We start from the raw sequence: 19,780 nt of genomic DNA, 5'->3' as shown, positions 1-19,780 counted from the left end.
TTGAGGGTTGGTGAAACTTGAAGAACTAATATTAGTAAATGCTGCCGGGCGAAGCCGGGAGGGTCAACTAGTATGTTAATAAAAATGAAACTACTAAACTTACAGTTTTGATGAATTTATGAACCTTTTCCGGATAACCTTCCATTAAGGTTGAAATTTATTAAGCTTGCTGTCACTTTGTTCGAACAGTTAGTCCATGTCCGTTTAAAATCTACCGCATTTTCGGACACTTTTTTTGGGCTCTTCAATTCTCTTTTAACACTGGCCTTAGCTACAGGCGGTTTGGAGGAATTTCCTCTCTTGGTACAAATACCAAATTATTGTTCATGTACCACTCAAGACCTTGCTTAGGTCAAAAATAAGTGGGCACATTAAGAAGTCTTATGAATGGAAGCATTCTCTTTTGTAAACATTCCTTGATGTAAATTTCGGGAGCTCTTTTGAAAATGCTTTCTATTTATTGGCTTTAGAAACATCATGTGGACCATTTTTCTATCAATGCACAGTTATTCTGATACTGTTTAATAACATTGGAATCAGTTTGAGGGCAGACCTTTGATTGTTTGGCCAACATTTTGTAGGATCAAGTTGGGTTTTGTTGAAAATTTTTAATAATTATAGAATGCACTTTTTTCTCGTCACTCATTACAATGATATTAACAACAAATGAACATAATTGACATTAAACATAATAATGATTGAAGTACTTTTCAAAAAAATCAAATAATACTTGGGTTAAGGTTTTTTTTCGATCTCACTCCTTAGTTTGATATTTCATAATTTATATAACTTTTCAAGGATTTTTTTATAAAAATTAATAGTTATTATTTTGAAGCTAAAAATTAGCTTGACTTGAGAGACATGGTTTGTTTATTTTTTCAGTATTCTTGCTAGTTCGTGATCAATCTGGTAAACATGATGCTTTTAAACCATTTTGAAAAATTGTTTAAAATAATTTAAAGAATAGTCACTGAAAATATTTCATATAAAATAATTTCATAAAACAAATAACAATATAAAAATTTTACTTTAAACAACTTTAAATGTTACACCATACATATTTATTAGGGTATTCATTCGACTAATGATCGTTAGATTAATCGAATAATTTCTTACGAACAATTATTCGAACAATTTTAAAATGGCCATTTTAGAATAACGAATAATCGAACAATTTTATGTAGATTAATCGAATAAAACGAATAAATGTTCATATATATTTAAAATTTATTAAATTGCTTAAAATTTTTCATAATTTCAAATTTAAATAAGTAATAATGACTCACAAAAATTGTATTGTTTTTGAAATTCGACAAATAACTAAAGACAAAGGGACTTTCGATCACTGTAGATGAGTGTTCCGATAGCTCCTTCTATAAATATATAAATATTACTGCAAGAACTTACAATACTAAAAACAAATCTTTCAAAATTTTTAACTTAGGACTTGAACCAATGAAGATAAAAGGTACGGAATAAAATATTTGTTATTTAGCTGGCGAAATATTAGAAGAATCGCAATTAATAATCAAAATTTTAACTTAGATTAAAGTTGAGTTGAATGTGATGGAGAATGTGATTTTGAAACGTCTTATTCGAATTATTCGTTTTATTCGAACAAGAGAAAAATGGAATAATTCGAATACCCTAATATTTATAAAATAGAAAGTGTATGTATTTTGTGTTAGGGCAATTCATACAGGAATACAAGGGTAAATACTCTTATACATTTAAACAATGAATAGCTCACAGGGAAAAAAAATAAGGAAGGAAGTGTGACCTTTATTTAATATTCCAAATACAAACATACTAGTAGTACACATTCTTACATTTGAAAACACACGCATATACACATGCAATTACACATACATATCGTCACCTAAAATGTAAAATAACTTTTCATAAGTTTATCGGAGAAGCAAAAAAACTATACTATTAATTAAATACATACTCAAAACGTATACGTTATTTTGTTTAAGAAAATGGTTCACTTGAGAAGAAAAGAAAATCAATTTGAAATTTTTTGATGATACGTTGTTATGCATTTTAAATGACGATATATCCATACATACAACCACATTCACAGTTGGTGTAACAAGAATCTATATTTAGTTCCCTTTTGTTTTATGTATGAATGTGAGAATGTATTGTTTTGCTTTATTTCATTTTCTACCGTTCATTCGCTTGTAAATGTTACAGTCAGAAGCAAAATGTTGTGTAAGGTGATTTTAAGTGTTTAAGGTTTTATTTCTGATATAATACGCACGGCTTATTCGCAAATAAAAATATTGCAATTAGAAAAATTTGCCGCATAAACAGTGAATTAATTTTTTATTTGCGAATAGCTAACTCAAGAAAACAATTCCTGATTAACGACACTATTTGCAAATAAGATTTTAAGCATTGCCATATGTTTTAACGTTTTTAGTTTATTAAGACGTTTTTAAAATATTTCATTGTGTTTTTGCATTACTTGGATTGCAAAACAAATATGAATTTTAGATTATATCATTTTTGCATTTAAAAAAAATAAAAAATTTATCATATTTTGTTCAAAAACATTACTACCAAATTATTTAAGTTTACCATCCGGCATCACATAAAAACAAAAATTTTCCGACTTATAAACAGTGAGATACTTAAATGCAAATAATTTTTATTTGCGAATAGGCTACGTATAAACGTAGTAATAGATGTACGCAACATTTGTTTCCGTAAAAATCCACTTGAAGCTCGCTGTTTTTTCGCATTTATGTACCGATTTCGCCCACCTTCAATAGCTAAACTCCCCAAACAATATGGGCAATTCCACGAAAATGACAACCACTGAAAATTACTGAAAAAACCCTTGACATTTTTTTCCAAGATGATTTGAATAGGAGTACTTAGAGTTTACTACAACATTTTAAGGGCAAAAATATTTATTTAAAATGACTATATTTAATTTAATTGGTATGTTTTAAGCTAAAATTGAGGGGAAAACTAAGCTCCCAATGAATTTAACTCTGCTTGTTTTTTTTTTTGGTATTATCAAATTGTTTATTGAAACCGAATATATCGAGGGCCTATATTCAAAACCCTCTATCTTAAAAAACACAACTTTTCGGGAGAGCCAAAAATCTACTTTTTGATTGATTGATATCTTTCTGAAAACTTTATTTTTGTTTTATATTTTCTTGACATTTTTGTTTGCCTTATTTGTATTTATAAATACATACCGGATACATATGAAAATAAAATATTTTTTAATTGTTTTAAACAAATTTTGTATACCGACTAGGGTATTTAATCGATTAACCGTTAATCGGTTAACCGATTAATTTTGGGCGGTTAACTGTTCGAATAATTTAAAATTGCCGATTTTCAAATAACAAATAAATCGATTAATTTGTGTCGATTAACCAATTAACCGAAATTCCTTTTTTCACTTTAAAATTTTTTTTGTATTTTCAATTCAAATACAAATTTCAAATTAAAATTACATATTTTTTGAACATCCAATAAACATGATTAGTGAGTATGTATAACAACTGACATATTTAATTTACATGACTTTGAAACTTTGTTTGTAGTTACATGTATAGACGAAACCTTTTTTAAAATGAGTCGTTTATCATAACTAAACTAAACTATTAAATTAATCAAAATCTAAAACAATCCAAAAAGGAATATTCTTTATCATGCTTTTGATTTCTCCAACATTTACAATCAGCGAGAGAGTTTTTATTAAATCTAAAGAAAAAAAATCATTTCAATTATATTCTTTTTCTAAAAGATAATTTCAGAAGATCTCACTAAAACCCTAAAAAACTCACACATCGCTCATTTGCTGCAACAACGTCATATTTCAAAAAAAAAAAGTCGTTTCGAGAAAAACGTATTTGAATGTTTTATGACAATTTACTATTTCATAAATAAATTTTAAACAAATCATGCGATTTCAGAAATATAAAAAGTAGATGTTAATATCTTTCTAATCCGTATTTAACCCAAATTTTTACTTATCAAATATACGAGAAAACATGAATTTTAATTTTGATGTTTACAACAAAAAAAACACTCTCACACAAAAAATAATTGACTTTTTTGAAAACTGATAAAACTATATGAAAGATTATAGAACGGCGCATATTTTGTATTACTCAGTTCAAAAAACATGGATTTTGAGTTATGACGTTGTTGCAGCAAATAGGCGATATATTTACAAAATGATCGGAAATACCTTATTTGCTGTTTTTGTACACAAAATTAGTTTTTGTTAAAATAGAAATTATTCGGTTAATCGAATAATTTTAAATTAACCGATTATTAACCGAATAAATCTAAACCTCGATTAATTATTTGCTCGATTAACCGATTAAACCAGAGACCCGATTAATTGAATACCCTAATACCGACCGTAAATCAAAAAAATCATTCGAATTTTTTGAAAATCTAATTCAAATTCTGTTTAGACGATGAAATTGTATTATAATACTTGAATTTTTGACAAATATTAATACTCAGTATTGCCGTCTATAACTACCTTAAACAATATTAAACAAAAAGTTATAAAAAAAATGTTTTTTTTTTGTTTTGCTTTTTTAGTCTTTTTGGAGTTTTATTGGTGTAAATTATCGTAAATTAAAAGCTGATACTTTAAAAGTAGATATTTTTTTTAGCAAACTCCAACTTTAACCATTTATTTTTATGCCGTTGACATTATTTTTTCCAAAAACAAAAAGGTAAAATATTTCCATGGTAATTTAATTCAGAGTCGGCATTCGCTATTTTGATAAATGATTGAAAAATGTAAAATTCATGATTAGAATGGAAAAATTAGTAAGATAAAATGAATTGCAAGAAGAAATTATTACAAAAATATATTTGAAAATTAATTATTTGAAAAGATAAAGAAGAGGGTGTTTTGCATTGGGCAAATAAATGCAAATAAAACAGCAACAAAAAATAGGTTTGTTATGAAATTCACACCATAGATGAGGGCTGTTTTACTGAACATTTTACCATTAAAAATTCAGTTTCGTGAAAATCAAATGTAGAGGGGGTTTTGAATATAGGCCCTCGATATATTTTCTATTTATTTTTTTAGTTTTTTTATACATATATTATTTATATTTTTGCATATTTACTGTAAGAAAAAAATCTGTCATGTACGGTATGTCACGTGCGATATTAAATTTTATTTATTATAAAATTATCCAAAGACTGCAAAATCTATTCCACTCTAGAGGCGTACTAATGGAATTGCCCAAATGCGATATATTGATATATTTTATACTTCCTTAAGTTATCTGTGCTCTTAAGAAGATTGATTTCAATATAAAGACACATCATTAATTCGTTTGCCCTGCAAGTAATCTTAGTTCGGATTCCTTCATTTATATTGGCCAAGTACAACTTGCATGGAAATTTCTATGTTTAACCTTCACAGTATGTAATCCTTATTTTGGCCTCCACTGTACTAACGTATGCATATTTGTGTTTGCTCTGACTACAAGTATTTATGGAAAATCCTTGCAAAACTCTGGTGTATGTGTGGCTTTAAAATTTTAATAAATGGCAAAAGATAAAATTCAATATGTATGTATGAATATTTAAGTATTTAGTATTCCCAATGTTTGTAAAGAATAAGGCTTGAAGCTGGCTGTTTGATTGTTTTGGTTGCTTCCTCCGTTTTATTCCCCTATAAGTATTGGGGCCGTTATTTCGCAACTGTCAACACAAATGTCATCAACAATATATCAAGCATTTGATGTTAAATTTCCGTTACACACAAATATGAATCATTTGACACTAGTATTCGTGCATTAAAATTTGAGGCGGCGGTTGTAAATAAAGAAAGAGATATGATGACAAATTATTTGTAGTAGTTCAAAAGGAATTTAAGACAAAATGTTTGTATTTTCGGTGCAGAGTGATGCAAGAGATCTTAAAGGGAGCTTAAAAGAGATTTCGGGACCTTAACTCATTTTCAGGGATGTGTAACAACAACAAACTATAATAATAGTATAGTACATATTGAATAGTACAAACTATAAAATGTATGACTAAAAATGCGGAATTTACAATAGAACGCGGTGTTTGTTTTTAATAACTTACTAGCTAAAACCCGGTGTGCTTCGCTATCCGTACCGTAAAGATTTACAATATATTTAGTCCATCTAAAATTAGTTTCTGTTCATGTGAAAAACATGGATTATCTAGATTAAGTCCAAAAACTTGCAAAGACTGACCTTGAGCTTTATCAATTATTATTGCAAATACTAAGCAAATATGAAACTGCAATCGAATAAAATCAAATGGCATTTCCGAAGTTATAATTCCCAGTTATAAAAGTCGCTCCGATTAAATTGTTCATTAATTGCCTTACTGTAAGTGGAATGCCATAACAAATACGCAAACAAACACACATTGACGTTTATATACATATATACAAGGGTTTAAAATGTATTCAAATTTTAACATTTACTTAATATTGTTGGTAGTCCGCGCACTTCTGTACTAAAAATTAATATTGATAGCTGCTATAGCTTTCCCTATATATAATTTGTCATTATATCTATGGAAGGTGCCACGCCCACTTTTGCTAGTTTGCCCATTTTTGGCCTAAATATGTAATACATACAAAGTTTCATTGCTTTACATATCAAAATTATATATAGAGATATGATTTTTAGTATTTAGTTTGTATGGGATGTGCCACGCCCACTATTGATAGTCCGCCCATTCTTGTCCTAACTATTAATACTGATGATAGAATAACCGTGCAAAATTCATGGACTCGATCTCTTATTGTATCCCATATAATAGAATTTAATTATCATCATATGGGAGGTGCCACGCCCTCTGTGGCCTCTTCTCCCATTTTGGCCTCAAATATTTATACAAACGGTGGAATTGCTCATGCAAACTTTGATGACTATAGCTATTATATTTTCCAAAATATTTGATATTTAATATTAACTTTGTATGAAAGGTACCACGCCCACTTGAAAATTCAAAACAAAAAGTATCCTATTGTTCCTTCCAGATATAGAAAAACATACACTCAAAATTTCAAGCAAATCTGGTTAGCCGTTTAGCCGTCTATAACAAATATACATATATACATATAAACACACATTCACTTTTATATATATAGATAAAGGGTACATATCTGTCATTTATTCTAACTTAGTTATTGAACATTATTGTGTAAACAACTGATTTTTTTTTTTGTTTCGAAAATCTAGAATTTTATACCAACAAAGCGTAATATGCGGGAAGTTTTACTTTACTTCTTTAAAAAAGTGCAACCGATTGCTAACCGAAGTTTATGGTGAATGTGTTTAATCGGTTTCAATGTGCGAGAGAAAATGTTCCGAGTTTTATCCGGAATTTTTAAATTTTGTTTCATTACAAACCATCTTCTGAAAATTTCGAATCTAATAAAAAAAAAAATCAGATTTTTTTCTATCTTAACCTGACACAAAATTACCCTTCGTTTTTGAAACAAATGAGTTTTCAATTTTTCCATACATTGAAGGTCCAGCTTAACGGACATAGCTAGATCGTCTTAGAATTTCATAACGACCCGAATATATAAACTTTTGTGGGTCTGCGATGAATATTTCGATGTGTTGCAAAGGGAATTTCAAAATCAATATTCCCCCCCCCATCTTTTTTGAGGGTGAGTATAAAAAAATTGGTATTAGCAATACAATATATTAGTCACAAAAATTCCAACAATTTCCAATGTTTGGATTAAATAAAAAGTAACTTGTTTGGCCCTCAATAAAATCGTTTCAATAACTCCAAAGATATAAGAAAATTTTTCCAAGATACAGCAAAAGCGAACTAAAATAATGACCTCCTCAATTTCAGGATCCAAAGACAAGTCGCATTTGTCCTTGTTCCTTTAATCGCAAACGCGCACCTTAACATGCAAAGGCTCTATGTCCACTTAGAAATTGAGATTTTAATACAGTAATGTACAATAAGTAAAAATACATTGATTACAAAGAAAAAAAATTGGAGTTATCTCGCTTTTTGTTGTTGTTTTGTAGTGATGAGCAAAAGCGCTTAGTCCAATTTATCACAATTTATTACAAGAAATAGCTCTAAGTCCCTATAAAAAGTACAGTTTAACCATTTCTGTCAAATTGTTCAATGACATGTATTAAAACAAGTAAGAAAAAATGGTCGGTCTTGCAAACCACTTATTTTAAATTTAAATAAAAAAGTAATTTTCGGAAGAGGGTCTTATTTGGGAGCTATGACTAAATCTGGACCGATCGCCATCAAAATTATTTGCGTTGAATTTTATGTGTATACCAAAATTTTTAAGAGATTTATGATCGTTAAAGTGATTTTTGGAAGCGGGCCCTATATGGGAGCTATGACTAATTATAGACCGATCGCCATGAAATTAGGTGACATGATTTCCATAGTATAAAGTATTTCGGGAGGACATTTGTATGGGAACTAGGGGAAATAATGAACCGATTTCAGCTAGTTTCAATAGGCTTCGTACTTGGGCCTAAAAAAAGTGTATATACCACATTTTATCGAAATGTCTTCAAAATTAATCGACTCATAAAGTGATTCTGAGTCTATTGGTATAATTTAAGGTGGGTGTTAGACTAATATTTTTGGGCGTTACAAACATCTACACAAACGTATTATAGCTATGTATATTCGGTTGTGCCGAATCTTATATATCCTTCACCAAATTGCACTTTAAAATACAAGTTTTAAATATGTTTAGGTATACAAAATTTAAAAAAAAAATTCAAAATTGTATTTTTAAAATTTAAAAAAAAAAAATTTAACAAATTTTTTTTTCTAAATTGTTTTTCTTTCGAGTTTTTTAAATTTTTTTTAAAATTATTAGTGAAAAACAAGTAGAAGAGCTATATTTGGCTGTGCCGAATCTTATGTATCCTTCCTAAAAAAGTTTTTTGGAAATTTTTTTAAAATTTTTAAATTTTTAAAAATTAAAAAAAAGAATTTATGGCAAAAAAAAATTGTTGATCAAAAAAAATTCGGGTTAAAATATATTTTTCCTGATTTTGACCAATCGTATGTCCAACTTACTATAGCCTTATATAAATCGTTGCAATGGACTTTGAAATTTCTATCATTAGATACCCATATTGTCTATATTAATGACTTAGCAATCCAGATATAAAAACAAGTAAATAAGAAATGAAAGACAAGTTCTAAGAAAAAGACCTAAGTCCATAGAAAAAATACAAACTAAGCAATAGAAAAAGCTCTAAGTCCAAAAAACCTTTTATCTCGGCAAATACTTATGTTATCATTTTGCTTTTACGCACATCGAAAACATAGAAAAATACAAAAAAATTACGTTTACAGAATTCAAAAATATTTACGCAAAAAAAAGTTTGAATGTTTTTTGTCTCTCCTGTAAAATTTTAAAATATTGACTTAGAGTCTTTGCATGTTAAGCCAACAATATACTTTAACTTTCTCTTTATAAAAAGCTTTCACTGCTTATGTAACATTTATTAACAATCAAAATTTATAGTTTTAAGAAATTAAAAGTTACGTTTAAAATATTTAATTATTATCTTTAGTTTATATGCTTCTCGAAATAAGAAATATTAAATATATCTTGAGTAAATTAAGATTTATAACCACTATATTTTTTAAAATATGTACAAATCTTTACTTATTCCTCTTTCTTTGTTGTTGCTTAAACTGTCAATAATTGTTCGTCTTGATATACATATACATACATATTTACTAGGACATGAAAATGCTGCTCATGTGTGTATGTATGTATGTTCATACATTTACACATAATATCAGTTATGCTTTGCTTATCTGTGTGTGATTCCAACTGAGTAAAATAAATGAATGCATTTGAATGTGTTGCCCTGGCAGACATATTCCTTATTGTAGCCCTCCTTTTTTATATCCACCCATCAATAAATATAGTTGATATATAGATTATGTCATTCCGTTTGTAACATATCGAAATATATATATTCAGAAAAGTATATATATTCAGAATTCTGATAAGATTCTAAGACGATCTGGCTATGTCGGTCCGTCGGTCCGTCTGTCCGGGTGTCTGCCAGTTGAAAACACGATAGGGCCCAAAGGAAATGAGCTAACTGGCTGAAATTTTCCACAAATACTCTGTTGATATGGTCCGTGATTTCACCTAACCCAAACAAATTTTATATGAACCAAAATCTTTCTACCAACTTTTACAGATGATCGGCCTATAATTGTCCCTAATCCCCATACACATATTGATGGTGGGTACCCAAGATTCGGCCCAGCCGAATATAACAACACTCTTACTTGTTTCTACTGCTGCTCCCTGCTTTTTTTTTATCATGTGATAAATGTTTATATACGAGTGATTACTGCTGATGTGTGTCTGCTGGTAACTGCAAATGTATGCTTTTGGATTTATTCAGTTTTTCTTCATTGCTAAGAATAACAAATGGTAGTAGTAACAACAATAATAATGCAAAAAAAAAAAAAAAGGCATATAAATAAATAAAATATTTATAAAGGAAGGACCATCTTTACTGATTCCTGTTTAAATTTGTTATGTTGATTTTTCAGTGATTCTTTCTCTACTTGACTGAAAAGGGGATTGTGTTGAGAGATACGAGTATATATGAGTTCAAAGTTGATTTGGCAAAAGAAATTCTTGGAAGATGTGTGGTATTGTGGAATTTATTAAAAGTTAAGGCAGATGCTAATTTTAGTAAACATAATAGTTGAAAAAGCAACAATTGGTTTATTTCTAAACCAAGACGTCAATTCATTGAAGTCGAGTATTTTGGGTAATAAATATGCAGACAATTCTAAGAATTGATTTGAATTTTAAACTAAAAATATAATATTAACTTTTTATTGCAGATTTTTTAATTCCACAAAGTTCATTTGATTTTTCGAAATTAACATTTAATTTATCTAAAAATGTTTAATACGCAAAACGCTACAATCTACTTAAAATATTTGCAAAATTCCTTTCTATTATGAATCCTTAAAAAGAAAAATTTTAAGCTAATTTAAGCAATTAAAATTAAAACTTTCCAAAATTTGGTTTGAAGTCATTATGGGACAAAATACTAAATACAAAATAATTTTAAGTTTTATTAAAATCCATGAATAAATAGTTTAAGTCAAAAGAGAATAATAATATTCGGCCTAATCTGAAACCAGTCCGAAACTTTTCAAATGTATTATTATAAATTTCCAAAAAAAAATTTTATTTTAGAACATGTTTCAGGTAATTTTGTGAATTTCATTAATACACTCAGGTCTCGTTTTATGAGATAGATGCGTTCCAAAAAAAATCGCATAAAACGATACTTTAGCTTCATATAAAAACTAATGATTCATCCCAAAATTCTGAAAAAGCGCATAAATTCAGATTTTAATTAAAAAATCAGAACAAAATCGCATAAAAAAATCAACAATAATAAATACTTAAACAATAAAAACAAAATACGTTAACAAAAATAAACAAAAATATTTATAATTACAGAAAAAGTGAAAATGATCCAAAAAAAAAATGAGCTAACAGATTTTTTAAGGAAATTCTGTAAATATGCTTGATTAATCTGAATCACTGAATAATTGTCTGCATCGGTTTGGAATTGGTTCAACGTCACTTTCATCACTAGATGATATAATCATATTGTCATCATATGGTAAAATATCATTTTCATCACTAGAATTAATTTAGTAAATAGGGGACGAAATCGAAGAATTTTTAGGAGCTTCAATTGCTTCTTTTCTTGCAAAATAATTTGTCATTAAACTTTTTTGAATTTTAAAGTTGCTTATGCAACTCTTGATATCCGGAAAACAGATCAGTCAGTCCGCGATGAATTTTTAATTCTCTTTCCGTATCTGAATCTATATTAAGAATTTGATTTTGTAAAAAACAAACTATAACCATTATACCAGTGATGCAAAATTGGTTTAATTTAAAAATGGTAAAAAGGTAAGGCCCTTATAAGGACCATATAAAATTTCAAAATCTTTTAAAATTCTAAAAAAAAGATTTATTTAAAAATCGCATAAATTTGAATCCGCATAAAACGAGACCTGAGTGTATTGTATTTTCATTTTGAACTGAAGATTTTTTATGTTTTTACAGGATGCTAAGACATTCAACAATTAAAATCAAAACTCATTTCTTATTTAAAAATCCATAATCTTAGTTTTTCCTATGTAAAAGTTTCTAATAATTTATTTTTTCTCATAATAAAAATGGCTATTTTCAAGATTTGCGGAAATTAAATAAATAGTTAAACAAAATTTAAATTTTTTTTCAAAATAGTTTTGAAATTTTTTTTTCCAAATTGATAAAAAAAAAATTATCCCAACAAATTTTTTCGAACTTAGTCTTATATACATCGTTGCAATGGACTTTGGAATATCTATCATTAGATATCTATATTGTCTACAAAGAAAAAATTATATTTCAATTCAAACATTTATCCCATATTGAACTGGTTTCAATTATTTCATAATTAAATCAAGTATTCATTTGCTCAAAAGCAAAATTTCTTGATATTTTCTATTGAATTTTGAGTATTGAATTTGATTATTTTGACAATTGAATATACAATTTTCGTTGTTGGTTGAATTTCAAATACAAAAATTATTGAATAGATAATTTTCATAATTGAAACACAAAAAATAACAAAAATGTGTTTTCAAAAATCGAGGTTGTCCCGTTTTTTTCCTTATATCTCAGCCATTTCTGGACCGATTTGGTCGATTTTAAATGGCATCCGAGCCGAAAGAATTTCCGATATATTGATGTATGAATCATGTATGTAAGTTTCTTGGGCGCTACGGAAAGTTTATTTCAACGTACTGACGGACAGACGGACATGGCTATATCGACTTCGCTATCTATAACGATCTAAAATATATATACTTTATGGGGTCGCAAATGAAAAATGTAGAAATTACAAACGGAATGACAAACTTATAAATATTCTTTCAGTGCAGCATTGAAGCAAAAAACTATCCGTGATAAATACTCAATTAGACGATATGACATACGAAGAGAAAATAAAATGAAACTATATCTGTATGGCAAAAAAACAGTAGTTTGACTGTTACTTTTTGCTTTTATACGATCCGTAAGATGATAACAGCTGTTAACGTTTTTCTGCTTTGTTTACATTCAAATGCAACGCTGATAGATTACGACTTGCTTGTTTGTTTTTTTGAAAAACTTCAAAAATAAAGAGAGCCATACGACCATAGGGTAACATAGAGACGAGACGGAATTGTCAAAAACCTAAGTCTGTTGTCAAAAACCTATCTCTTGCAACAACAAAATACATGCTAGTCAATATATTTTGTTGTTGTATCAGAAATATTATTTGTTGTATTTTTGTTTGACAAATCGGAGTGTCTCGTCTCTATGTATAATTCTCTATGCATACGACTTTCAAAGCATAGACATTGTCTATGCTATGAAACTTAAGGAAAATATAACATGAAGGAATTAAAAAAAGTACACTAAAGGGTTAAAATCAATTTTATTATTCAAAAATTCTCAACAAAATATTAAATACGTTATTAAGGCATAAATCATAGACAACAACTAGATAGGTAACTGAGAACCAAAAACCTTAGTCTGTTGTCGAAAACCTAATTCATGAGAATGTATTATAAAGGAGTAATTTTTTACTCTCTCCTTCCGTTCTATGCGTTTATTCTATGTGTCAAAGGTTAATCCGTAATTTCTCTTAATGTCAGATGATTTCATTACAAATTACGTTTAGACGATCCCATTCGAACTTTTCTACACAAAATCACAGATCATATTGCTTGTGTAAGCAGGGCGTTAATAAATCAGCAGTTTCAAAAATTAGGAAAAAAAAGTTTCGTGAGACAGGAAAGTGTTAGCCGCAGGAAAAATAAAGTTAGTCTTTGGTTGCTATCGCCCCGCAAAAAAAAAACCTATTATTTCCACACAATTTGCCATAGAACATTTAAATTAATCGAGATATGTGCTCTTTTCAGAATAATAAAAATTAAATTTAAGATGCAGACTAGGGGTAAAATTTGTGGTAAAATTTAAATATACCCCTAGATTGGAGATTCCTCTAGGTACGAACACGTGTCTTATCGAGTCACTATAATAAGCGCTTCATTTATGCAGCTCTATTCGGGAAATTTTATTCGATACTGTCAAAGACGATGCAGCATAAACAAGTAAGCAATTGAAACAGTTAATTATCTTCTTTAAAACAAAATAAAATTATTACAACCTTTAACATACAATTTCCCTAAAATTTTCCAGCTTAAATATTTGAATTGTCATCTAACCAAATCCACCTTAAAAATAAATTCTAAAAAATTTTTTAAACCGTCATTAATTTCACATTCAGATAAGTACAATTCAACAAATTCATACAGATTAATAGTTTTAATAATCATAATCTCTTTAAGGCATAAAAAACAGATTACAAGAGCGAAGAGAGAAAAAAAACACAACACATAACAAAGAATAACCAAAAACTCAACAATACTTGTCACTTACAAAGTTCTACCCCACATTCCCCCGCACATAATTTCAAATATAAAATCTTCATTATCCTGTGTCACTGTACAAACATACACATACACAATTTTCTCCTCTCTCTACATCACTCAATTGTCGTGCAGACAAACAAATTTAAACTGGAGAATGTGGGACAACAATAAGAACATACAGCAAGACGAAACAAAAAAATTAAAGAATTATTGATTTGCAACATTTGTCAGTGACATGTCAAGTTTTTTTTATTTATTTTTTTTTTACATTTTATCCAATAATTTATGTAGCTATAGTATGTGTACGAAGAGTTTTGAGTAACTGTATGAGTAAAGGAGTGCGTAAGTGTATTCGTTCGTACAAATATTGAATTTGTATTGTGCTAAGCACAGGTAGGTAGAAAGGCAATAAAAAGCATGATTATTTTCCTGTTTTTCTTATTTTCCACAAAATCCCTCTAGGAGTCATATAAAATCGAAAGAAGAAAGTACAAAACACAAAAAAATAAACAGAAACATACGTACATAAATGCTTGAAACCTGACAAAGATTTAATAAAGTAACGAATGAATTTATACTTATTTAGGGCATAAATTTAATTTTAACAAGCTTTACGTAAATAACTTACAAGAGCTGACGTAAGTCAATGACTACTTAACAAATATGTATGTAAATGACTTGACTGGTACTTACAATAAAAATCCATTGAAAACTATGTGCTCGGTGAGTCTGCCTCTCCTATGGGTGATGCTATATTACTGTCAGACGTTGAGAGCGGTCGACAGATGCCCAACTTGGTAAGGCCCAGTGGCATGCCTTTCAATATGGCCACCGCCTCGTCGAGATCGAGGCCTTGCAGTGAATGCTCGCCAACGCTAACCAAACGATCACCGGGAAATATTTCGTTGGTGGTCTCGGCCGAACCTCCCCGTATTAGACCTCGTATTACTATAACACTGCCCTCGGGATCTAAGGGATCTTGATAGTCTAGTATCGAGAAACCAAAACCCTGTTCGGTCTTTTCAATTTCGACAATGGTTACATCGGAACTCCAAAGAGCCAGGCCAGATACATTTTCCAATGACTTCGAACGTTGTTGATCCGTCAGAGTGGCAGTGCTAGAGGTATACAAAGAACTTTCCGACTGGGCTTTGGTCATCAAGTTTTGTAAACTTTGATGACCGCCGGGCAGAAGACTTCTCGTTTCAAAGGCCTCGGGATTTTGGGAAGTATTTATAATAGACGGCGCCGTAGCACCACGTACACATACCAATTTGACATGTGAAGGCAGTTCTTTGAGGATTTTAACCACTTCGGTGTGCCTGAGACCCTGCAGTTTGTATTCATTGACCTGCAACAGCTCATCGCCGGGTTTTAAGATGCCCTGACGTCCCACCGGTCCGTCTTCCAGTATCGAGCGTATATAATGATGGGGTCGCTTCTCAATGCCACGCTCCACATCCACGGTGCCTTCTAGGCTGATTCCTAGACCTGAAAGTTTATTTATTTCGGCTACTATAATTTCACTGTCGGGAAACTCACTTTTCCAGGCGACCTTTAAAGCCTCCACACTGGGACACGAATGTTCGGCATTCGACGCACCGGTTTGAGAAACCGAATTCGCTAACAGGTCAGTGCTTAGTTTCAGTGGTCCCACGGGTATCAGCTCAGTGTACTGTTTGCCCAGCAAATCGGTAAAATTATCTATGGTGGGTGTTCGCGAGCCCAGCGAACCATTTACAGGTTTCTCTCTATTCTCAGCCCCATCCACGACCTCTTTCACCTCATGACAGGCCGTACCATTAGCCAATGCTGTCGTTTTGGCATCGGGAGTAGTTGAGGGTGTCTTGGAAGTTTCAACTGGCGGCACACTACTGTGATCACTTTTATCCAGCACATGAGACATTTGCGAGTCCACCGTTTCCCTTGAGGGTAAATCGCCAAATTCCATGATAACAGCACCACCATCGGTGGCTATAGAATCACCATCAGACCTGGGTGGCAGCCAGGACAGAGTAGCTATTGACGGTGAGGGCGGTAGTGAAACCTGTGATTGTGAGTCCACGGCTATTTTCAATTCCGTTAAGGCTACTTGCAAGTGCTCAAATTTACGTCCCCTGAGGAAACGTTCCAGCGTAAGATTCACTTCGATATCGGTATTGCGTAATATCTCCACGGCCTGATGATTGGTTACACCACTCAAAGTCTTACCATCCACCTTAACTATGCGATCATTGATCTGTATTTGGCCACTCATTTCGGCGGCACTACCCTCAATGATGCTCTTCACAAATATACCCGACAGATCTTCCTCTTCACACACATAACCCGCCACCGTTATGCCCAGGCCATAGACATTTTTCCTTAGCTTAACTTCATACGTCTCCGTTTCGGGTGAGTCCAAATAGTTGGAGGAGGTTATCGAACAACAGTCATCGTCGTTATCATCGTTATCATCGTTATCATCGTTCGATAAGGTGCCAGTAGTTTGAGTAGTAGTTATACCAGCTATCACAGTCTCTATATGGTCCATTTGATGGGGTGTACTAATACTAGTTTTCATTGTTGTGGCTGCCGTCGAGGGAGGTTGAGGCAAAGGCGGTGATACTATGGAAAATGGTACTATGTCCAAATCTCTGGGATAGTTGCGTTGCGTAGCCGCCGATGTGGTCAATTCTTTGGGTATTGGAGGCAGTGGTAAATCTGCTAATTCGGTATCGGGTGTGGGGGGGAAATTTAGATTCAATGTGAGGGGTGTTTGCTGCTGTAAAGAATCATTACTGGACGACTCTTTATGGCTAAACGATGTGGAGTAATTTGCAGATAATCCACTGCCGCCGCCACCACCAATACCAACACCGCTCGCCGCCGTTACCTCCTCCGTGTTAGTTTGATGAAAGAGATGCCGCGTCAATTCTTCTGGGTCGGAGAGGAGCTTAGTTGGAATAATTGGTGCATGACTAGCTAATTGATGTTGAAAATCGGTGGCTGTTGACTCCACCGGTCTTGCTACAATCAAACGAACCTGAGCTCCAGTCTGACGAAGAACCGTGGCCACCTGTTCGGAGCTGAAACCACGCAAATTCACCTCACCAATTTGCAGTACATGATCGCCGCACTGCAAACGTCCATCACGCTCCGCCACACCGCCGGGCGTTAGGGCCTTAATAACCACACCGGTACTACGGCCGCCCACCAAAATAAAACCCAAACCGTTGCCATCGTTTATCAGATCGATAACTTCTACCTGAGACCATTCGGTGCTTAAAACCATGTTGGCATAGAGAGGTTCTTCTGGCTTAGGTTGTGTAGAGTATTGACTTCGTTGTTGTTGCTGTTGCTGTTGCTGCTTCTGTTGTTGTTTGGAGTGATATAGATGATGGTGCTGTTGTTGCTGCTGCTGCTGTTTTTGATAGTGTTGTTGCTGTTTGGTATGCTGTGGACATGTAGTAACATGACGTGTACAAACCAGGGAAGTTGCTGTTGTCGTTTCAAATGTTGGAAATGTTTTCGTTAGATTTTTGGTGATTAAATTTTTCGAAGTTTGTTTAAATTTATAGTCCTGGTGATGATGTTGATGTTGATGCTGCTGATGATGATGATGATAATGTTGCTGTTGTAGTTCTTTTGTTTGCTGTTGTTGTTTTATTGTACGTCATATATTTGCTTCCCTGGTTGCTGATTCGTTTTCTGCGGTGTTTGTTGAGTTTTCCACAACTTCGTGTTGTTGGTTTTCCGTTTCCTTATGATTTTCACAAGTTGGTTTGTTGCTGCTGCTGTTGTTATTGTTAGTTACATCTGTTGTTGTATTTGTTGCTGCTACTAATGGTTGTAGATATTCAACAGACATAGTATTTTGTTATACGTACGTTTCGCGTTCTTTTTTCTTTCAATTTCTACCGATTTTTTGCTTGTTTGTCGTTTTAAAGTCGCGCTAATTTGACACGCCCTTTAATACACAAGTTCATTATGTCGTTTACCGTTAATACCGCTATATTTTTATTTATTTTTTGTTTTTTATACTTTTTATTTTTGTAAGTTACGTTTTCTTTTTCGTGTTTTCTTTTAACGAGCACGTTTGGAAAAACTCATTTAACCGTTATTTTTTTTTTTTATTTTTTAAGATTATAAAACAGCCATTTAGATTTAAGCTTTAATCCTGCACGTTTTTTAATATTTTAAATTAAGATACATATTTGTCGTTTTTAAATTATTTGTTTGCCAAAAATCACGTTTTTTCAGTGGGTTCAAGGAATGCCAGAAGCATGTTGCAAGAAATTCTTCCGAATTTTTGATTTCGTTTCTTTGTTTATGGTTTTGTGGTTTAGTTTCCCTTTAAATGTTGTTCTTTTTGTTGCTGTTGCTCTTTTTCTTAATATTGTTTTGCTACGTTAACACAAATGTTGTTAACTTTACCGTTACATATCCTGTTTTACTCCCTACACTCCCATTCCTTTTACTAGTACACGTACTCTGCTCTATTTACATTAAATAATACATGTTTACTCGTACTCATACTCGCTCTTTCTCTCTTTAGCTTTAACTCTCTTTAGCATGTATGAATATTTCTGAGTGTGTGTATTTTACAGTTAAGCTTAATGTGAATGTGTTTGATACATTAATTAAGTTTGTGGCATGATTAAAGTATTTCTTTACGTTCCTTCTTAACGTTAGTTTCCTTCAACTTAAAGGCAACAACAATGGCGGCTTGCTTGTAGGTCGGTCTATGTGTCATTGGCACTGAGCTAGCGAGCGAGTTTTAACACATAAAAATTCTCACATATTAATGTGGTAAATTGTCAATGATGTCGTTAACAATATGGTTGGTTGCCGATATAAGCAAACGTTGATTATTAACAATAATGATGTTAATTTGTTTGATGTTGTTGTCACTGCTATTTAATGATAATGATGATGTTGGTGTAGTCGTTGCTGTAGTTTACAAGTATCTAAATAATTTGTTAAACTGATGTCAGTCAAACTTTGTCAAGACGAAAAAGTTTTTCAAATATTTAGCTTGGTGTGTGACAAGCTTAAGATGTGCTTGAGGTATTTGCCTCCCGATCATCTGCTTCTGTTCCTCCTTTAGACAAGTACATTAATATGGCCAACATGTTTTGCCAATTTTACTTTATTTTTGTGTCTTCCAACAAGTTATCAAATTTATTTGCAAATATGTATGTAATATTAGTAGAAATAATGGGCTTTTCTTGTTGGCTTTTTCTAGGCTAATGTTTAGGCCAGC

At 31.4% G+C, this 19,780-nt stretch overlaps 1 protein-coding gene across 1 annotated transcript in view; it reads right to left on the bottom strand.

The window, feature by feature from the left end:
- The window catches only part of LOC135963741 (patj homolog), a 180,912-nt gene extending 161,132 nt beyond the window's left edge, over positions 1–19,780 (bottom strand). The window contains exon 1 of the mRNA XM_065515708.1: positions 15,229–19,780. Coding sequence (XP_065371780.1) covers positions 15,248–17,809 — 2,562 coding nt within the window. The 5' untranslated portion in view covers positions 17,810–19,780 and the 3' untranslated portion in view covers positions 15,229–15,247. The remainder of the gene's footprint in view (positions 1–15,228) is intronic.

The sequence above is a fragment of the Calliphora vicina genome, chromosome 1, assembly GCF_958450345.1.
Source record: "Calliphora vicina chromosome 1, idCalVici1.1, whole genome shotgun sequence".
NCBI classification, from domain to species: Eukaryota; Metazoa; Arthropoda; class Insecta; order Diptera; family Calliphoridae; genus Calliphora; species Calliphora vicina.
This window is presented reverse-complemented; position numbering and strand designations above follow the sequence as displayed.